Source organism: Drosophila bipectinata, chromosome 2R (assembly GCF_030179905.1).
Source record: "Drosophila bipectinata strain 14024-0381.07 chromosome 2R, DbipHiC1v2, whole genome shotgun sequence".
NCBI classification, from domain to species: domain Eukaryota; kingdom Metazoa; phylum Arthropoda; class Insecta; order Diptera; family Drosophilidae; genus Drosophila; species Drosophila bipectinata.
Genome location: NC_091737.1, coordinates 20,677,773 through 20,694,272, shown reverse-complemented (window position 1 = coordinate 20,694,272; position 16,500 = coordinate 20,677,773). Strand labels below are relative to the sequence as shown.

General features: G+C 42.2%; 2 protein-coding genes across 2 annotated transcripts; one reads left to right on the top strand and one right to left on the bottom strand.

Moving 5' to 3' along the window:
- Nucleotides 1-1,318: 1,318 nt before the first annotated feature.
- so (sine oculis) lies at nucleotides 1,319-16,453 on the bottom strand. The gene is made up of 7 exons (XM_017237159.3): nucleotides 15,725-16,453; nucleotides 11,275-11,721; nucleotides 11,001-11,211; nucleotides 10,772-10,899; nucleotides 9,778-9,882; nucleotides 9,503-9,558; nucleotides 1,319-2,263 (listed from the first exon to the last, which is right to left on the bottom strand). Exons 2-7 carry the CDS (start codon nucleotides 11,611-11,613, stop codon nucleotides 1,852-1,854), a joined length of 1,251 nt encoding a protein of 416 aa, XP_017092648.2. The 5' UTR covers nucleotides 11,614-11,721; nucleotides 15,725-16,453; the 3' UTR covers nucleotides 1,319-1,851.
- Nucleotides 6,935-7,720, top strand: LOC108122524 (uncharacterized). Its single transcript, XM_017237160.3, has 2 exons — nucleotides 6,935-7,094; nucleotides 7,160-7,720. The coding sequence occupies exons 1-2, from the start codon at nucleotides 7,053-7,055 to the stop codon at nucleotides 7,559-7,561; spliced, it is 444 nt and encodes a 147-aa protein (XP_017092649.1). The 5' UTR covers nucleotides 6,935-7,052; the 3' UTR covers nucleotides 7,562-7,720.
- Nucleotides 16,454-16,500: the final 47 nt, after the last annotated feature.

Genomic DNA, 16,500 nt, shown 5'->3' with positions numbered 1-16,500 from the left:
TAACGAATTTATGGGTAATTGAATATTTTTAAACCATAAAAAAACATCCTATTATTAAATGTTTAATAATTATTGGTAATATAATGCAGTTGCCTAATTTTTTTAACTTTTTTTTTCGGTAAACATGTTAAAAAATTTAAAAATTGGTTAAAGTCAAATTGAATTATAAATTTTACAGAAATAATGTTTTAAATAAATATCTTATAAAAAGGATATATTATCTGATAAAAGATGATTACAATTTTAAATTGTATTATTCTGATTAAGTATTTCGGTTGGCTTTATAAATTTTCGGCGTCAAGATTTGCAAAATATTTGAAAAGGTTCTGACAGCTCTTGAAGGGCGAGAAATAATAAGAATTTAAGAGACACACATGTACGTCCCATTTGCAGCTACCATTGTGTCCTTTAAAGCCTTTGTAAGGTCTTCTGCAGATTTCCTATTTTTTGGGTGAAGAATTGGAATCCATTTAAACAGGATTCCGCCCTAATCCCCATTGAATTTTGAGATTCTGAGAAGAAGAAAGGATCCATATGTTCCCTGTCGAGCAGTCCATGACGGAAGGTGGTTAACCTCAGAACTAAGACCATTTTCGACACAAAATAACAAACACTTTAAGGTCGTTAATTAAATTATCGTCGAAAAGCCGCCGCAAGATAAAAGTCAAAATATTTTGTAACCAGATACGTAGCATCAATCTCAATCAGAGTCGGACCAGACACGTGTGTGCTTCTTCGCCCTTCCTTCGCCCGGGCAACGGTGGCAGCCCGTGGCCGTGATGGGGACGGAGGCGTCTGCAATATGTAACTACAGTATCAGTAAACAAATCAACGAACAGCCGCCAACCGCCAGCCAGTCAGACAGCATCCACCCTCCAGAATTCGTCCTGCACCCCCTAGCAACCTTGCGCACTCTCCGCGGTCGTCAAGCGCCGCCCCGTTGCCAAGTGGTGCACAAGCCCAGGTCCTGGCACCACCTTGCTCATTACACGGCGAGACTAGCCAGGACTCTGCATCCAAAATCGGGTTTAGGGACGCGTGCAAGAAAAGAGCACGCGCCGTCGTCGTCGTCGTCGCCGTCCATTAGACAAAGTCATTAGCATTACCTGTCATCGCGGATTAGTGCATTACGGGCCCGTGGGCATTGTTGTGGTCAGGGTTTCGGGCTTAATGGTGCCAGGCAGGCGTTATCATTATCGACAATTTCACAGGTAAACAAGAGATCTTGTCTAGGGCGTGGGAAGTAGGTCTGGCTTAGATGATCCATTATCCAACAAACTCCAGCACTCCCACTACCCTTTTAACGCAAAACACCGACTAGATTTTGAAAATAATTTAATAGAATTTATTTTTAACAAAAAATATAATTTCTAGAGGCTATATTTAAGAGTGTATAATTTATGCAAGAAGAAGAAAGTATACATTTATATAATTTTTGCACATTTCGATTTGATTTGCATTTCGACTGGACATCCCATCCAGTCGTTATCTAAAAACTAAAGCCTAGCTATTTACACAGATCGATAAAGATTTGTTGTTCTTATATGTGTGTGTGTGTGTGGTGTCCTTTGTTGCCAAAGGATTGTGCTGCAGCTTGGTGCTATCCAGCAGGTGTGGTGTGAAGAATCTTAAGAATTCTACGCAGTTTAGCCTGTGATTTAATCCTTCGAGTCCTCAGACTCAGAAGTAAAAGCTTTCCGCCTGTTGATCCTGCTGCCGCTGGCGTTGCTGCCACTCGTGGGCGATGTTGCTGTTGCCGGCATTGGCACTGCTGCCGCCGACACCCGTGATCCCGGCCAGACCGCTGACCCCGCCACTGCCACTGGAGGCAGCGGCCGCCTCCAACTAGAATCATAAGTGCTGATACTCCCCCATGTCGTACATCGCGGACATGGGCATCGCCCCCATTACGCTGTGCAGGTGCGAATAGGCCACGGCGGCGGACAGGGGCGGCATTTGCATTTGGGCAGCGGTTGCCGCCGCAGTCACGCCCCCTCCGCTGCCACCCCCACTGCTGCCCTTGCTGGCGGCATTCCCAGTGCCTGGATGTTGCTGGTGGGGATGATGTTGCAGGCTCTGGTCGGCTGATAGATGTTGCAATTGCTGCTGGTGCAAGCCGTTGTTGTTGTTGTTGGGGCCGCTACTGCTGCCGGGTGAGTGCTGTTGCTGTTGTTGTTGTTGCTGGGAACTCTGGCCAGGAAGGAGGCTGCCCTCCATTTCCGAATCGCTGGAGGAGTCGAGATGTTGCTTATCCGTAGAGCCACTGAAAGAAAAGGGATAAGTAGGGATAAGTTGGGGGTAATAACTCAATAAAAGTTGAGCTTAAAGATATAAGGATCATGAAACCGGAAGTTAAAAAAAACGTTGCCTACTTCTAGGCCTTCATCTCTCATAATAACCTAAACTGTTTGACCTTCTCCTTTATGGACCTGGAATTTAACGTTAAACCTATAAATTTGAAACCTCAAATACTTAAGACCGAAACCCAAAAATAACAATCTATTTTAATGAATTACTAGTACAACTGCTGTTTAGCCCGCTCGTGTTAGAATTATGACCCGAGGCATATGCTTTTGGATGTCAGCATCGTTTGTATTAAAATGTGTCAATTGCTGCAGCTAATTTACTGCTGTCAACACACCCACAGCACACACAGCACACACAACCCTCACACTATCTGGCAGAGTGCATAATTTATTTATAAACAAATGACAAACGACAGTTGTACAGCAATTGCAATTGAAATGAATTCCGGAAGGAAATTGTCTGCTTCTCTCATTTCTATAAATGGTATCATGTTCGTATTTCTTTTCGAGGTGTTACCAAAAGGACAGAAAGAGTGTCAAAGAAAGAGGAGGGAGGCGACTCCCCAGAGCATTCCGGTGTCTCGAGTCTGGAGTCTGATTTCAGTCTCGGAGTTATTCGAGAACTCAGGGGGTGATGTCCCAAAAGTTAAGTAGCTTGACTTTTATTATTTGTGGCTGATTCCATATTATAGCCCCTGGGGGGTCTCGGTCATAACCAATTGCCCGAAATTCAAATCACCCGTTAATGGCTAATAGATCGGGCTATAAACAGGGCCTGAAACTCGAGCAATTGCCGCACCACAACCTGGTAATCCGGCAATCCGGCAATCCGACAATCATCGGCAAAGTGTTAATCTTGTCGCCAATTGCATGGCCAAGCACAATCAGCAATCGGTAATCAGCAGAGCGGCATCGCAGAACCAGTTTTTCTTTTTTTTTTTTTGCAAAAAGAATTGATGACAGCAACCAGCAACAGCCACAAACACGGGTCGACATGGGGCCCAGGGAGAGGCGATGGATGGAAGCCCTAACAAAGACTAAATACTCTGATTCTCGGGGATTGGAAGATCTAGAGATTAAAGTGTTTTAATTCTTCAGATTTAGAATCTTTCAGATATGCCTTCCTATAGTACTTTCAAATAGGAAGTATTCCTTATTTCAGAGATCTTCCTCATTCATCAGCTTATATCATTGCCCTTAAAACCTCTAAGTCAGCTAACTAACCCTTAAGAAGTGTATCAAAACAGGCACAAGTCTCGTCCGTGGCAATGCAAAACATTTAAGCGCACACTCGACAAATTTGCGATCAGCATCTGAGGCACAATGGAGCACAGCCAGGGGGACAGGACAATCTTTTAGCAGGAAGGCTAAGTCGGACGGAGCGACAGATCCCTCCTACCCGGTCTACAACAAGCTGGAGTTATTTGCTGACTCCACACAGGCCATGCTGCTCCGAGGGCCACATACGGCGATGAAGGGCCAACTAAGGCCCAGCTGTATGATATCGGCAATCATGTAATTGTAGATTATATCCAGCGAGTGGCAGCCACCAACGGCGATGCCTGAACTTGAACTTGCCGCTAGGAAGCAGCGGACAGCGTTTGATGAACGACGAGTGATTGTGATTTTGTGAAACGAGTCCCCGGAACGGGGATCTGTGGACATTAAAGTGACACTCTCTAGTTCTAAGCGAAAAATCGATGGCCTAAGCACACCAAACATGAGAAAAGACCCAGGCCTGGGCCCATCCCTGAGACCGAAAAGTGGGGAGCAAACAAAAGGCAGCCGGAGCAGCAGCAGCCGGAGCAGTAGAACCAGGAGGAGGAGGAGCAGCAGCAGCATGTAAACAATGATATCGAATTACCGGCATTTCATAGTTTCTGCCAACACATATATATATATATTTAGAGACAGAGAGACAGCGCCATGCCCTCTTCATCGTACCCATTCCGGTGATTGCACTATAAACACAAATGCTTCAGTGTTCGGTTTGGTTTCCCAATAGAGTCCGTCCGGATGGCCGATTGCACGCATCACCGCACGGGAGCAGAGTGTCTCAAGGACAAAGCCGCTCCACCATCACCAGAAGTGAATGTCGCATAAACTTTATGACAAAAATTCAACAGCAACCGCAGAAGAAACATCAGGTTTTGGGTCTTCTGGGTCTGGGTCTGGGTCTCACTGTGTGTGGTCTCGAGAGGTTCTTTGGGCTTTTCTTCCCATTTTCTCGATTTTTTTTTGTTTTATTTTTGGGTCTGTGCCCAGTGAGGGGGAATTAATTTTTTACTTGTTTGCTCAATTGATTTTTTTGGGGCGAGTCTCAAGCGAGTCTTAAGCAGATTCATTAGCTTGGTAATAATGCATGATCGGATTATGTTTAACTGGAAGGGGCACTGCCTGGGCAGTGGCTGGGATTTCGAAGGAGCTCCGAACAAGTTTGTCACGTGATTTGGTTCGATTTTGAAACAGAAGACTCTAAAAAATATCTCAGGATATAACTCTAGAATTTTCACACGAATTTTTTACTTAAATAGGGGTTCCCTCTATTGGCTTCCAAGGAATTCCACTGCTAATAAAAATTATAAGCCAATAAATCCTAAAAGAAACAACTAAACACACAAAAGATAGCCCAGCTGAGGAGGATACTAAATGAAACCAGCCAGACCCCTGGCTCTGGCTCTGGAGATGGGCAGATTGGAGATTGGGTCGATCCGGTGATCAAGAGATCAGGAGATCGGGTGTTCGGGATGATCGGGGTGATCTGCCCTGTGCGGTGGTGAGGCCGAACCCAACAGGTTGAGTTATCGCATTGCGCGATCGGTACACAAATCTCGGGACGTGTGCTCAGCAGGACACCCAACTAAACGGGCAACGACGATACGTAAGTGGAATCTGAAAAGGTGTTGATCATAAATTATCATTTAATTTACGCATGTGTGTGGCTGTGTTGTTAATGTTCGTGGCGACCCTCTGACACTCCAAAAAACGATGCAACCTGGTCGGGGGGACTGGATCCCCTCCATCCTGGGCTTTTTCTGGGTTTACGTTTTTCGTCTAGCCAGTGTCTGCTTGGGGCTTTTGTCTCATTGTCTACAACTATGTAAGATTCCCGAAGATTAACCCGAAAGTCACAAAATCTTCCCCCTCCAGCCTCCAGCCTCCATGCCCTGTCATCGTTTTACGATATTTTATTATCCATCCCGTGGAAGGTTCGTGCTGGACGATGGTGTGGCGTGTGGCGCATAAAATGCTGGCTGGGATCTGGGATTGTTTTGACAGTTTTTCTTTTTTTTTTTTCATAATTTTGTAGCCTTTTAATTGCCCTGACCAATGGTCATCAGATACGGAGTCTATTCAAGAAGTGGAGGCACCGATTTTCCTGCTGTGCCTAGCCAAACTTTTATGTAATCCCCTTTGGAAATCTTTTCAGCAGCTTAGGGGTCTTCAGTGGACACCTAACTGAAGCCCCATTTAAGACTTATAATTCTTAAAATAATCTCCATTTTTTGAACTTTAAAGACTAAGGCAAGTCCTATTATTTTCAGTGCACTTGCCTCCGGAAAAGCTTCTTCTAGACGAGATCTAATTATTGTCAAGAGAGAGTGTACACTTGACACCCACTCCATGAACATGCGGATGTCAGTGCTGGATGCCAAGATGGGGAGGTGATGCGGATGGTAAGCGCCTGGCTGCTACCACCAACCGGTCCATCATCACTAACTACATCATTATCAACGCCATCGCGAGGATTGAGGGCATCGGAGCGGAGGGAATGGGACTGGAACTGGGACTACAGACTGGGGACTGGGTACCGGGAATGGGAATGGGAAACAATACACAAAAGCAGCAGCGGAGCAGACGAGGGCTAAGGACGGGCAAAAGCGCAAAATACATAATAATAAAAACAGAATGTACAATAAAACGAATAAAAATGAATAACGTGCCGGAGAAAGAAAGAGAGAGAGAGTATGGAGGGACGGGGTGGGGGGAGGCGGGAAGGTCGGGGCTATGGCGGGGCGAACGAATAAAGAACACACGCACATTTTGTGGTAACCCGATACCCTGGCCAGCTACCCTCCAGCCAACCGTGGCATTCGCCGAACGCAAAATGATGAAGACGGCGGAGGGAGACGCACACACACACACACACACACACCCAGAGACACACACAAGGCCAGGCGATGGGCCAGGGGAGTGGGTTGGTCTTGGGACTGGAACTGGAACTCGCTTTGGCACTGGCACTGGAAGTGGGACTGTAACTGCGACTGGGTCTGAGTCTGAGTCTGGCTGGGACTCGGACTGGGTCGCCTCGGTATAGCCGGTATAATGAAGTATGATGGTGGCTGATGATGGGTTCTCCTTATCAAGAAGAGGAAGAAAAAAGGACGAAGGTCCTGGTGATGGAATTCGGTGAGGGAAGAGTACATAAAAATATGGTTTTTAGAAACCAGGTGAGAGGTATATAGAGTAGGAGATCTTAAAACTGTTATATTCGAGATACAGATCTTAGAAACTTATAAAGTATCTTATAAAGTTCGTTAAAAAGATACATTATAACCTCAAAATCTGCTATGAATTCTACATGATATAGGATGCCTTTTTAACCAAATAACTTTATTTTAATAGACTAACTTTGAAAGATGTCAGTGACTTGAAGTCACCTCAGTAGGCAGGATCTTCATATTTAGTTTCTTTCTTTTTTCTTTTCTGAAAATTTAACAAAATTCTAAAAGAAAATTTTTAGAAATGCGCAAGACCTGGCATAAGCCGTTCCACAAGCGCAAAGCGGTAATTACTCTAACCTTCACGATATATATATCTTATTAATTCTATATATCTACTCCTCCGATCAGTGGAATACAGTTTCCAGGCGGGGCAAGTTGGTTTACTATATGCAACCGCTAGTCGACCACTTCTTCGAGGTCTGGATGCAGGCCCTGCCCTTTCCGACGCTCCTCAAGTTCGTCTATACCGGCTGCCTGGTCTTCTTCATTCTACTACCGATCCTGTATCCGATGTTCGTCCTTCTGCTGTACTACGGTATCTTTCAGTATGTGGCCGAGCGGCATACTGGGGCGGTCATGCCGGACAACTGGGACCTGTTGGGAGCGGTCGCTAATCTGTGGCACTTCGAGATCACCAACAAGAAGTACCAGCTGTTTGTGACCATGTACATTGATCGGTACCGAGTGATTATAACCGCTATATCTTCGACAGTGGACTACATTCGAATGGCACTCGGTTGTGTGTTCTAAGCTTGGGGCACGACATCCACGATATCTACTTGCCACTGCAGGTCAACGGGTGGTAGGTGGTAGGTGGTGGGTGGTGGAGTTTTTTGTTTTTAATTAAAAATTTGTTAAAATACACCATAAATTCAGCCATAAAATAAATATTTTTAAACTCTTAAAAAAGGGTTTGAGTCTGGAACTATAGAGTGTGGGGAGGGATGTGCTTAAGATACTTCAGTTAGCTATAGATGTCAACTATGGAACTCTTGAACTAAAGAACTTTGAAACGATAGAGATTAAGGATATATGTATGTAGACTCTATAGATATAGGATCTCCAGATATAGGCTTTATAGGTATATTTAAGTACTGTAGATAGCACAAAACCTTCCCTATAAAGGAAGCTATCATTGGCCATCCATAGAATACAATTCTTAGCCAAGCTCGGCACTTAATGCCCCTATAGTCATAAGCCCCTATAACTATGTATGTAGTTTATAATATTAATTGAAATATAGTAAAAGTAAAGATTAAACTATATACATTTTTGATTTCTGAGCCTCCAAGTATAGAGTTTAAGGGTAAATGTCCCATATCCATATACATATACCTGGAACCTAGCAAGGTAGTAGCACCTATTCAAACAATAACCACTTTGGCAGTTGCTGGGCTGTTCAAAGTGCCGCTTTAGATTCGGATTTGGCGCCGTTGTGGTTTGCTGACTGCCACAAAGCTGCCTGTAACATAGATACTCACAAACACTACTAAACACTCAAACACACACAGACAAAAGACTGCACATGCAAAAGGAAAAAAAATTAAAAGAGAGGAGAGGAGGAAAAAAACAATATGAAAAAGTTAAAGTAGCAGCAAACTGAGTTGCTCATCGAGGCAACAGCCATAAACATATATCAAGTTACCTGCAACAACAACAACAACAACAACATTAACAACAACAACAACAAAAGAAGGAAGAGGGAGAGGGAGGCCTACGCAGTGTAATTGTATGTATCTGTGAGATACGACTTTCGGTATGAGTGCGCCTTGCGGTTGCCACGGCATCCAATTTATAATATTTTTTGCCATTTTTTATTTGCATTTTTATTATGACAATTTCTTGCTGCCCGGACCGATGTGGGGGAGCTGGCCGTAAGTGATATACCATTTAGTATAATGGTACTAACCTGGCGAAAGTTGGCAATAGTCGGGCCCCAAAATAATGATTGTTATCAGGGAAATCGGGGAACTCCAAAGGCTTGAACTCAAAGGCCTACTTCAAATACCTATCTTGCAGTCTCAAATGTTTGCACTTCACATGACTTCTAACAGCAACCGAAGGACAAACAAAAGGATGTTTAATATTTAAGAAAAGACAAGAAAAAAAAGAACCATCCATATCTGCGATTGAGGATCTCCTTTTCCTTTCAGAAGAGGAAATGTCCAAATGCTTGAAACTATTTGCTTTAGCGGAAATGCAGATGTTCAGGAAAAAAAGGGTCCTCCTCGGTTATTCGGGGGTTTTTAATTAGTGTCGTCGTGGCGAGGCCTGAAAGACATATGCCGGGAATATGCATATATAGTATATACCCAAAAGTAAACATCAACAAATCATATATAGAAATAAAATAATAATATGTTACTATAAATAAGAGAGAAGAAATTTTGGAATTTGGAATTTGGGACAACATGTTAATGACTTTGTCAGCGCGAATCTTTCTTTCAATCATTTCACTCTCCACCAGAGCTCTGCGTGTGCCAGTTTTGGATTGTCCTTGGCACTAATTAGCCACCCCCTCCTCAACACCCACTTGACAACGACCTTGAAAGTAAATGTCGTCAGCTTTTGTAATTGAAAATTTAAATGCAAATTAATATAGTATTTTTTTTTTGTCCATTCTAGAGTATATATACTCTGTAGATCTCTATAGAAAGATATATTAATTTTGGAATATAAAATTCTACTCACTCTTTGTGTTCGGCAGCTCGATCCCTTTGCCGGCGATTCTTGAACCAATTAGAAACCTGTAATATCACAAAAATAAACTTAAAAACATTCAAAACATACATAGTTTTTGCAACATATTCGCTCCTCTGCCATGATTAATGAGTTGCAATTAACATGTGGAAGATGTGGCATTTGTGAGGAATTGCATTTGAAATTTGTCAAAAGATGCGTTTGACATTTTCGGTTTTGGGGATTGTTGTTTTTGGCAATCGGACAGAACAAAAATTTCGACTCACCTGCGTGGTGGTCAGTCCTGTGGCCTCGGCCAGATCGCGTTTCTCTCGGGGGGATGGATATGGATTGTGCGAGTACCAGTCTCTCAATACCGAGCGGGATTTCTCCTATAAGTGGGGGATATATATTAAATAATGGGTTAGGAAGTTAGAGATATGATTTTATCAGAAAAATTTAGAAATTTTAGAGGTACTTTGCTACTACTATAAAGATTATAAAGACTACTATATATTTTAATATAGAACCTATTTAATATACATAGGTTCCTTAATATCAGCTTTATAAGCTCTGATTTAGATATCTATCTATATCTTAGATATCTATCCAATCTTTCCCATCTTGGCAACTCATGGAACATGTCTATAAAGTTCCAGCAACAATAAGAACCTCTTAGCCATATCTCTTAACCTTTTAACTGTCTGAAAAACTAGTTTAGAATAAAATTAGACTAAAAACGGCATTATTTTTCCTTAACAGACACTATATATTCTAAGAAAACAAATTTTACCCTTCACAACTTAAGAAATCTTAAAATAGAACCCTAAAAACTAGAATAAGAACCTCTCTAAAACTATCTAATTTTATCATAGTTGGTTAATATTTGACTGATAACAATACCATTCTAAAAACGTCTTTATATTCACCATACAAGCACTATCTCTTCTTATAAATCCTTTGCAAAGTACCCTTTATAGAACAGTTCCCTAAAAACCAAAACCACAACCCCTTAACTACTACCAAACTGTCTGAAAAACTAGCTACTAATAATATTTGCCTAAAAAAAGCTTCATATTTACTTTCCAGCCACTATTTACTCAGTTTAGACAACCTGAATTCGTTAAGTAACCAATGGATTTCCTGAGGCGTTACCCCTGTCTCTGAATCAGGCAGCCACCGCTCAAGTAATCAGACAGGCGAACCGGACAGTTGTACGATTTCCCGCTTGCCACAATTAAAAGTGGAAAAGTGCGGCCCAGGACGAGCCGATGCACTCACCTTAAAACAGTAGCTCGTCTCCTCGCCATCCCAGATGGTGCGGGGCAATGGAAATTTACGGCGAACACGATATTTGCCAACAGCACCCAAGGGTCTTCCGCGCAGTTTTTCGGCTTCCACGTAATGCGCTACAACCAGGACAGAACAAAAATTCAATTTTTTTTTTGTTTTTTTGGGGTTAGGACTTTGGAGGAGTTGGAGTTGGGAGAAGGAGGAGGAGGAGTCTCACCTTTCAACCACAGGGCCTGGAGCTTGGCGTGATTTTGGGCCGAGAAGTGATGGTGCTCGAGGAGGCGGTAGAGCTCCTTGTACTGGCCCCGATGGAATGCAACGACCGCCTTGGCCTTCAGCACTGACTCGTTCAGTTGCAACTTATCACATTGTGGCAGCGACCAGAGGAAGCGGCCCAGTCTTTCAATATTCCCGGCTTGCTGGAGAACCTGTCGAGGATTCGGGAGGATATATTGGAAGATCTAGAAGCTCTGAATCAGAGAACCACTTACCTCGCAGACACAAGCCACCTGCTCCTGGGTGAATCCAAAACTGGGCAGATTCTCCCTGCCACCGGTACCACCTCCGCCGGCCACTCCACCACCCCCGCTGCCATTGCTGCCACTGTTCAGGTGGAGCCCGCCCCCGACTCCTCCTCCGTTGTGCGTCATGATGTCCAGGGTGCTGCTGTTGTTGTTGTTGCTGGTGGCGCTGTTGTTGTTGTTGTTGTGCAGCGCCACCGATCCACTGAGTCCCGTCGGACTGTAGGGGGGCGTGTGGCGGGCGGTGAGGACAGCGGCGGCATTGGCGGCCGCCAAGTCGTAGAAGTCAGTGGCGGGATGCTGTAACATTTTTTGTGCGGGAGACGAAGTATCTAGTGGAGCACTAACTAGGGGAGGGCGTCTCTAATTCCTAAAACTAAATTAAGATTTTGTTTGGGTTCTTTGGTAATTTGAGCTCTGGAAAGAAAAAATAATAAAGAAATTAGCTTAGAAGATGATGAAGAATGCTAAATAGTAGTCTTAGTTTAGGTTGAGTTTAGTTTAGGCTTAGATTTATGATAACTACCTTAAAAAACAAAAGATTTGCATAAAAATAAATTAAGACTTAACACTTTGTCAGCCATTTATGGAAAATATGGTTATACTTTAGCAATAAATAGCCCAGTTTGGAGAGAGAATTAATTGAATAATTTATCTTTTAAGAACTGGAATAAGAACCTCTTAAACACTATCGGAGTGGCTGAAATTTTGGCTAAAGATAATACTAGGCTAACAAATTCAATTTATTAACTTTAACCAGATACTATCTAAGGAAATTTTAAGGAAATTGAAGAAAATGTATAGTCTATTCCAAGGACTTAATGTCTTTAATATTCCTATGACTTTTCCTATGAATATTTGTAAGAAACTTGGTGTATAATTGAATCCCCTTTTATTTGTTGAAATACTAACTAACCACCTCTTAAGAAACCCCCTGATTGTAGCACCTAATTATGTACCCCCCCAAAAATATAATTATCAATCGCCTCCATTATCAATCTAATTAGAGCCAAGATTTCTCATCTTTTTATTGCCCATTTGTAGCAACACTAATTGACACTCATAAAGCTGTGGCAACAACCCATGGAATATGAAATCATATTCTCTGATCCGATCATTTGCACAAATGTTAAACAAAACAAGCGTTTCTGCTTTGATTTCTCATACTTATGGGCCTGTTTTTGGAAATCACAGAAATTAGAAATCCAAAATTCAAAATCGAAATCAAAACAAAACCTCGAAGCGACCCCATGTTGTCAAATATGATTAGCTCGGGCCGAGAGAGAGCATACAATTATGAATGCAAGATGTTCGATTATCGGAAATATTATTTGGCTAACGCTATAGGGTATCCTCCCCGCTAACCTGTCCGCTTCCCATAACCCGACAGATCTCTTACAAAAATAAACTCTTTACACAATATACTACGAGTGTATGGTGCGCGTGGTGTTTCGGTTTTTTCTCTGATTTCAAATTTCTGTATTCTGTATTCGGGTTCTAGGAATATTTCTAAAATTACCGTAGCGTCGGGGCGACAAGACCCCTATTGAGTGAGTGAGACGGGGGCCAGCGAGGAAGTGAGTGAGCAAGTGTATATCCCCCAGATAGAATATCTCCAATGCATTTTATAGATACGTATACTTTTTTTTTTTTTTGATATTTGCAATCGATCTCGTCCAGATAAACTGAGATATAGATACACAGAGAGACCCCCGGCACCCCCGAGACCCCCTCGGAACACTCACATATCGAGTCAAGATATTCTTGGATCTGTTTTCGGTTTCAGTTGGCGTGTATACGCGATGGGGCAGATTATATATACAAAACAAGAAAATAGAGATTTCGTTTTGGCTGCTGTAACGAAAATACCAACGCCAAGTTGGCTGCTCTTGAGTCATCGGCCTAGGCCATAGTCCCCCCCTCGGTGCTCTGTTCTCCCCCGCATCTGATTCTTCTGTAGATTTCTTTTCATTTCTTCATTTCTTTGGTTATGGGATTCGTTTTCTTTCTTGTCGGCTTGTAGTATGTTTTTTGGCCCGTTTCATGTTTGACGCAAGTAAACAAGCAAATTGCGAACGTGAAACGAAATACGCTATATATTTTCAATTTGTTTTGTCTATAGAGCTTGCTTATAAGTGGGACTGCACTCGATATATACAAGACTAGCCCCCTGGAATAGTAGTAGCCTCTAGATAGCCGATACCAGCATTTATGACCCTGTACCGTTGCCCTAAACTATCTACCTATTCTTTTTAAAACCAGCAGCTACGGCAGCCAACTCCAAGATACTGTATCTGATTCTCCATCTCTTGGCTGCTTCTTCTCAATTTATTCCCCCACAGACGGACCATTTCTTATCGCTTCTGAGTGTTGGCCTCGAATAAAATTAATTTAATTTATTTTACAAATTTTGTAATTTATTTCCAGTGCTTTCTTATCTATCGGGTTCTGTTTCTCTTTTGACTTTTATAAGATTTTAATTTGAGTGTTATTGTCCGGCGGACGGATGGATTTGAAAGCGGACACCTCGGCGAGTATCTGGAAGATGCGCGCACCCATCAGATGACACGAGAGTCTATTGGGTTGTTAATCAAACTGAATTGTTGCTGCCGACCGTTTCCTAATTAGTTTGTAATCAAAATCGACTCACAATAAAGTGTTTCTCGACGACACTATTAAACAGAGACATCATGCCAAGATCATCGAACGAACTTACATGTCCAACCGGATTCCAGAGACAAACTGTAAACTCTGTAGGTACTTAGTCCCAGTTTTTGGGTGAAACATTAAGAACCAGAGCCTACGACTGTTTTCCACGGCCCGTATCGGAAATCATCTGCTCCGGGGTCTGTGTTTATGCAATGTAATCGACTGGGGGAGCATTGTGCCAAGCAACCTGTTGGGGCCCAGCCCCCGTTCCGGGTAAAAAATCCAACAGAGCGGGATTAGTAAGCAATAGGTCTGTATGGTATGGGCCAAGACAATTGCTAGTATCTGCGAGATGGCCGGCAGCTTATGAGCTGGCCAAGTTTCTTATTTTTAACATTTTCTGTTTAATTGCCGAGCAAAGGCAGGGGACGCACAAAGAAGTCGAATAGAACGCGCCGCGTAATGAATGAAATTTGTCAATTTAATGGGTTGCACACATGTATCTTTGTATCTAAGTATCGCAGCTGTATCTGAGGGATCTGGGGAGCAGATCTACTTGTCGCATTTCTGCGCTACATTTGCCAAACTTCTGAATGAAACTTAAATAATTTTTATCCTCCGACGAATTACGGCGTAAAATGATCAAAGCTTGTGCTGCCATAACACCGTAACTGCATCTGTTTTTGCATCCCAACCATTGCCAATGGAATGCGTAGACTGGCTATTACTATAATTTTTGCAGGATATAAGGCATAATCCGATCAAGATTTCCCAAAAAAAAATATTCCCACAAATAGCTGGCAACATCTGTTCCATCTCGGCACTCAATTAATCATAAGATCTCTGACGACAAACACGCGCTGGCCAAATCATTAAAGACTTTTCGATCCCCAATGCGAATCTGAATCTGATATTTATATCAAATATTTTCTTTTGGGTCCAGCACCCACGTCAAAAAGTATCCCCCTCGGCGATAAGTTCATAATTTTTCTTTTTAGAAATCCGCTTGATAAAGCAAAATGCTTTTAAAAATAAACATTCGACTACCAAACTTGAGCTGCGCGTGAACATTTCGGTAATGAATGAATGACAACTGGAAATTGCTCTTCTTTCAGTTCGTATATCCCATAGGAGACTATGTGCATCTGAATAATAATTCGATAGTGATGATAACAGGGGACCCTAACCTGAAGATGTGGAAAATGTATTTCATTTTGTAAACAATCATTACACAAAGATACAAGTGTTTTGTAGTCAGAACTTTGGAGCGACCTTCTCCAAACGTGTAGTATTTCTTAGTGGCACTTTGACATTGCACTTCGGCATTTAATAAAATTCCCATAAATATTGCCAAAAAGGTGGATATTTATTGGAAACTTGGACAATAATGATTTAAATAAGTAACTACATATAGAGCTTGGCAGCTGAATTCTTCTTGAATTCTTGTGGATATCATTGAAGTTTAAGAAGATAGATAGGTATAGATAGGTAGAAGAAGATAGATAGATAGATTTCTATGGATAAGGTAAGCCCATATTATATCTTGACCAATTTTAAAGCTTATTAAAACCTTAAATAAGTAATATTCAGGTAAACAATTTAATTCTTCTTCAATTCTTGTAGATATAATAGAAGTTTAAGAAGAGTTTCTATAGAGGGGCATTACTTTATGACATCTTGACCAATTTTTAAAGCTTATTATAACCAACTCCAACCGCCATTTAGCCGTCGGCAACCTGAGACCCCCAGAGAAACCCAATCTAGGGCTCACCTGTATTTTGATTATTTATTGATGATACGTATCCGTGTTTGTTCTCCGTGTTTGTTATTCTTTTGTCCGGTTTTGTGCATTTGTTTTTATTAAATTGTATAAATATATATCCACAATTGTTAGAACTGGCAGAGCAGATTATAGAATATTTTGCCGTGGGGCTTTTCCCCGGTTCGTATTTGTATTATTTTTGAAAACTTTTCGAAATCGAAGCCATGTGCCGCCTCGCGATCACCCACTCACTCACTCACACATCCGTAGACCCTCGCTGGGCACTCCTGGGCACACATTCTTCATACGCACTGTGTTAACACGTGTTGCAAATTATATTTTTGTGAAAACTTTTCGCTATTCAGCCGCGACTCGAACAAATTGCCCCCAACACAGATGCAATTATAATAAATGCGGGCCAGAGGCTGCGACGAGTACGCTGAAACAGTGCCAACGAAAAAAATGGCCGCCAAGGATTTATTAAATAAACTTTTTTCTATTTTATTTTTGTTTTATTTTTTTTAATGCCTATTTTCCGGTGTGCGTTGTGTGCGTTTGGTTTTCATTCATCGGAAATTGAATTTAAAACTTTGTGCGCGAGTCGTCGGAAGGCCGCCGGATCGGATCCGGATCGCAAAGAGCTAACAGTATCGAACCGCACGCGACGGTATCTCAAAAACAAATGAGAACTGTCCGGTTCTCTGGTTGCCTTCAACCCGAAACGGAGCTCACAGCCAGGCAACGCACACCACGGAACTCCGCCAGAACGGAAAATGGTTGGTCGT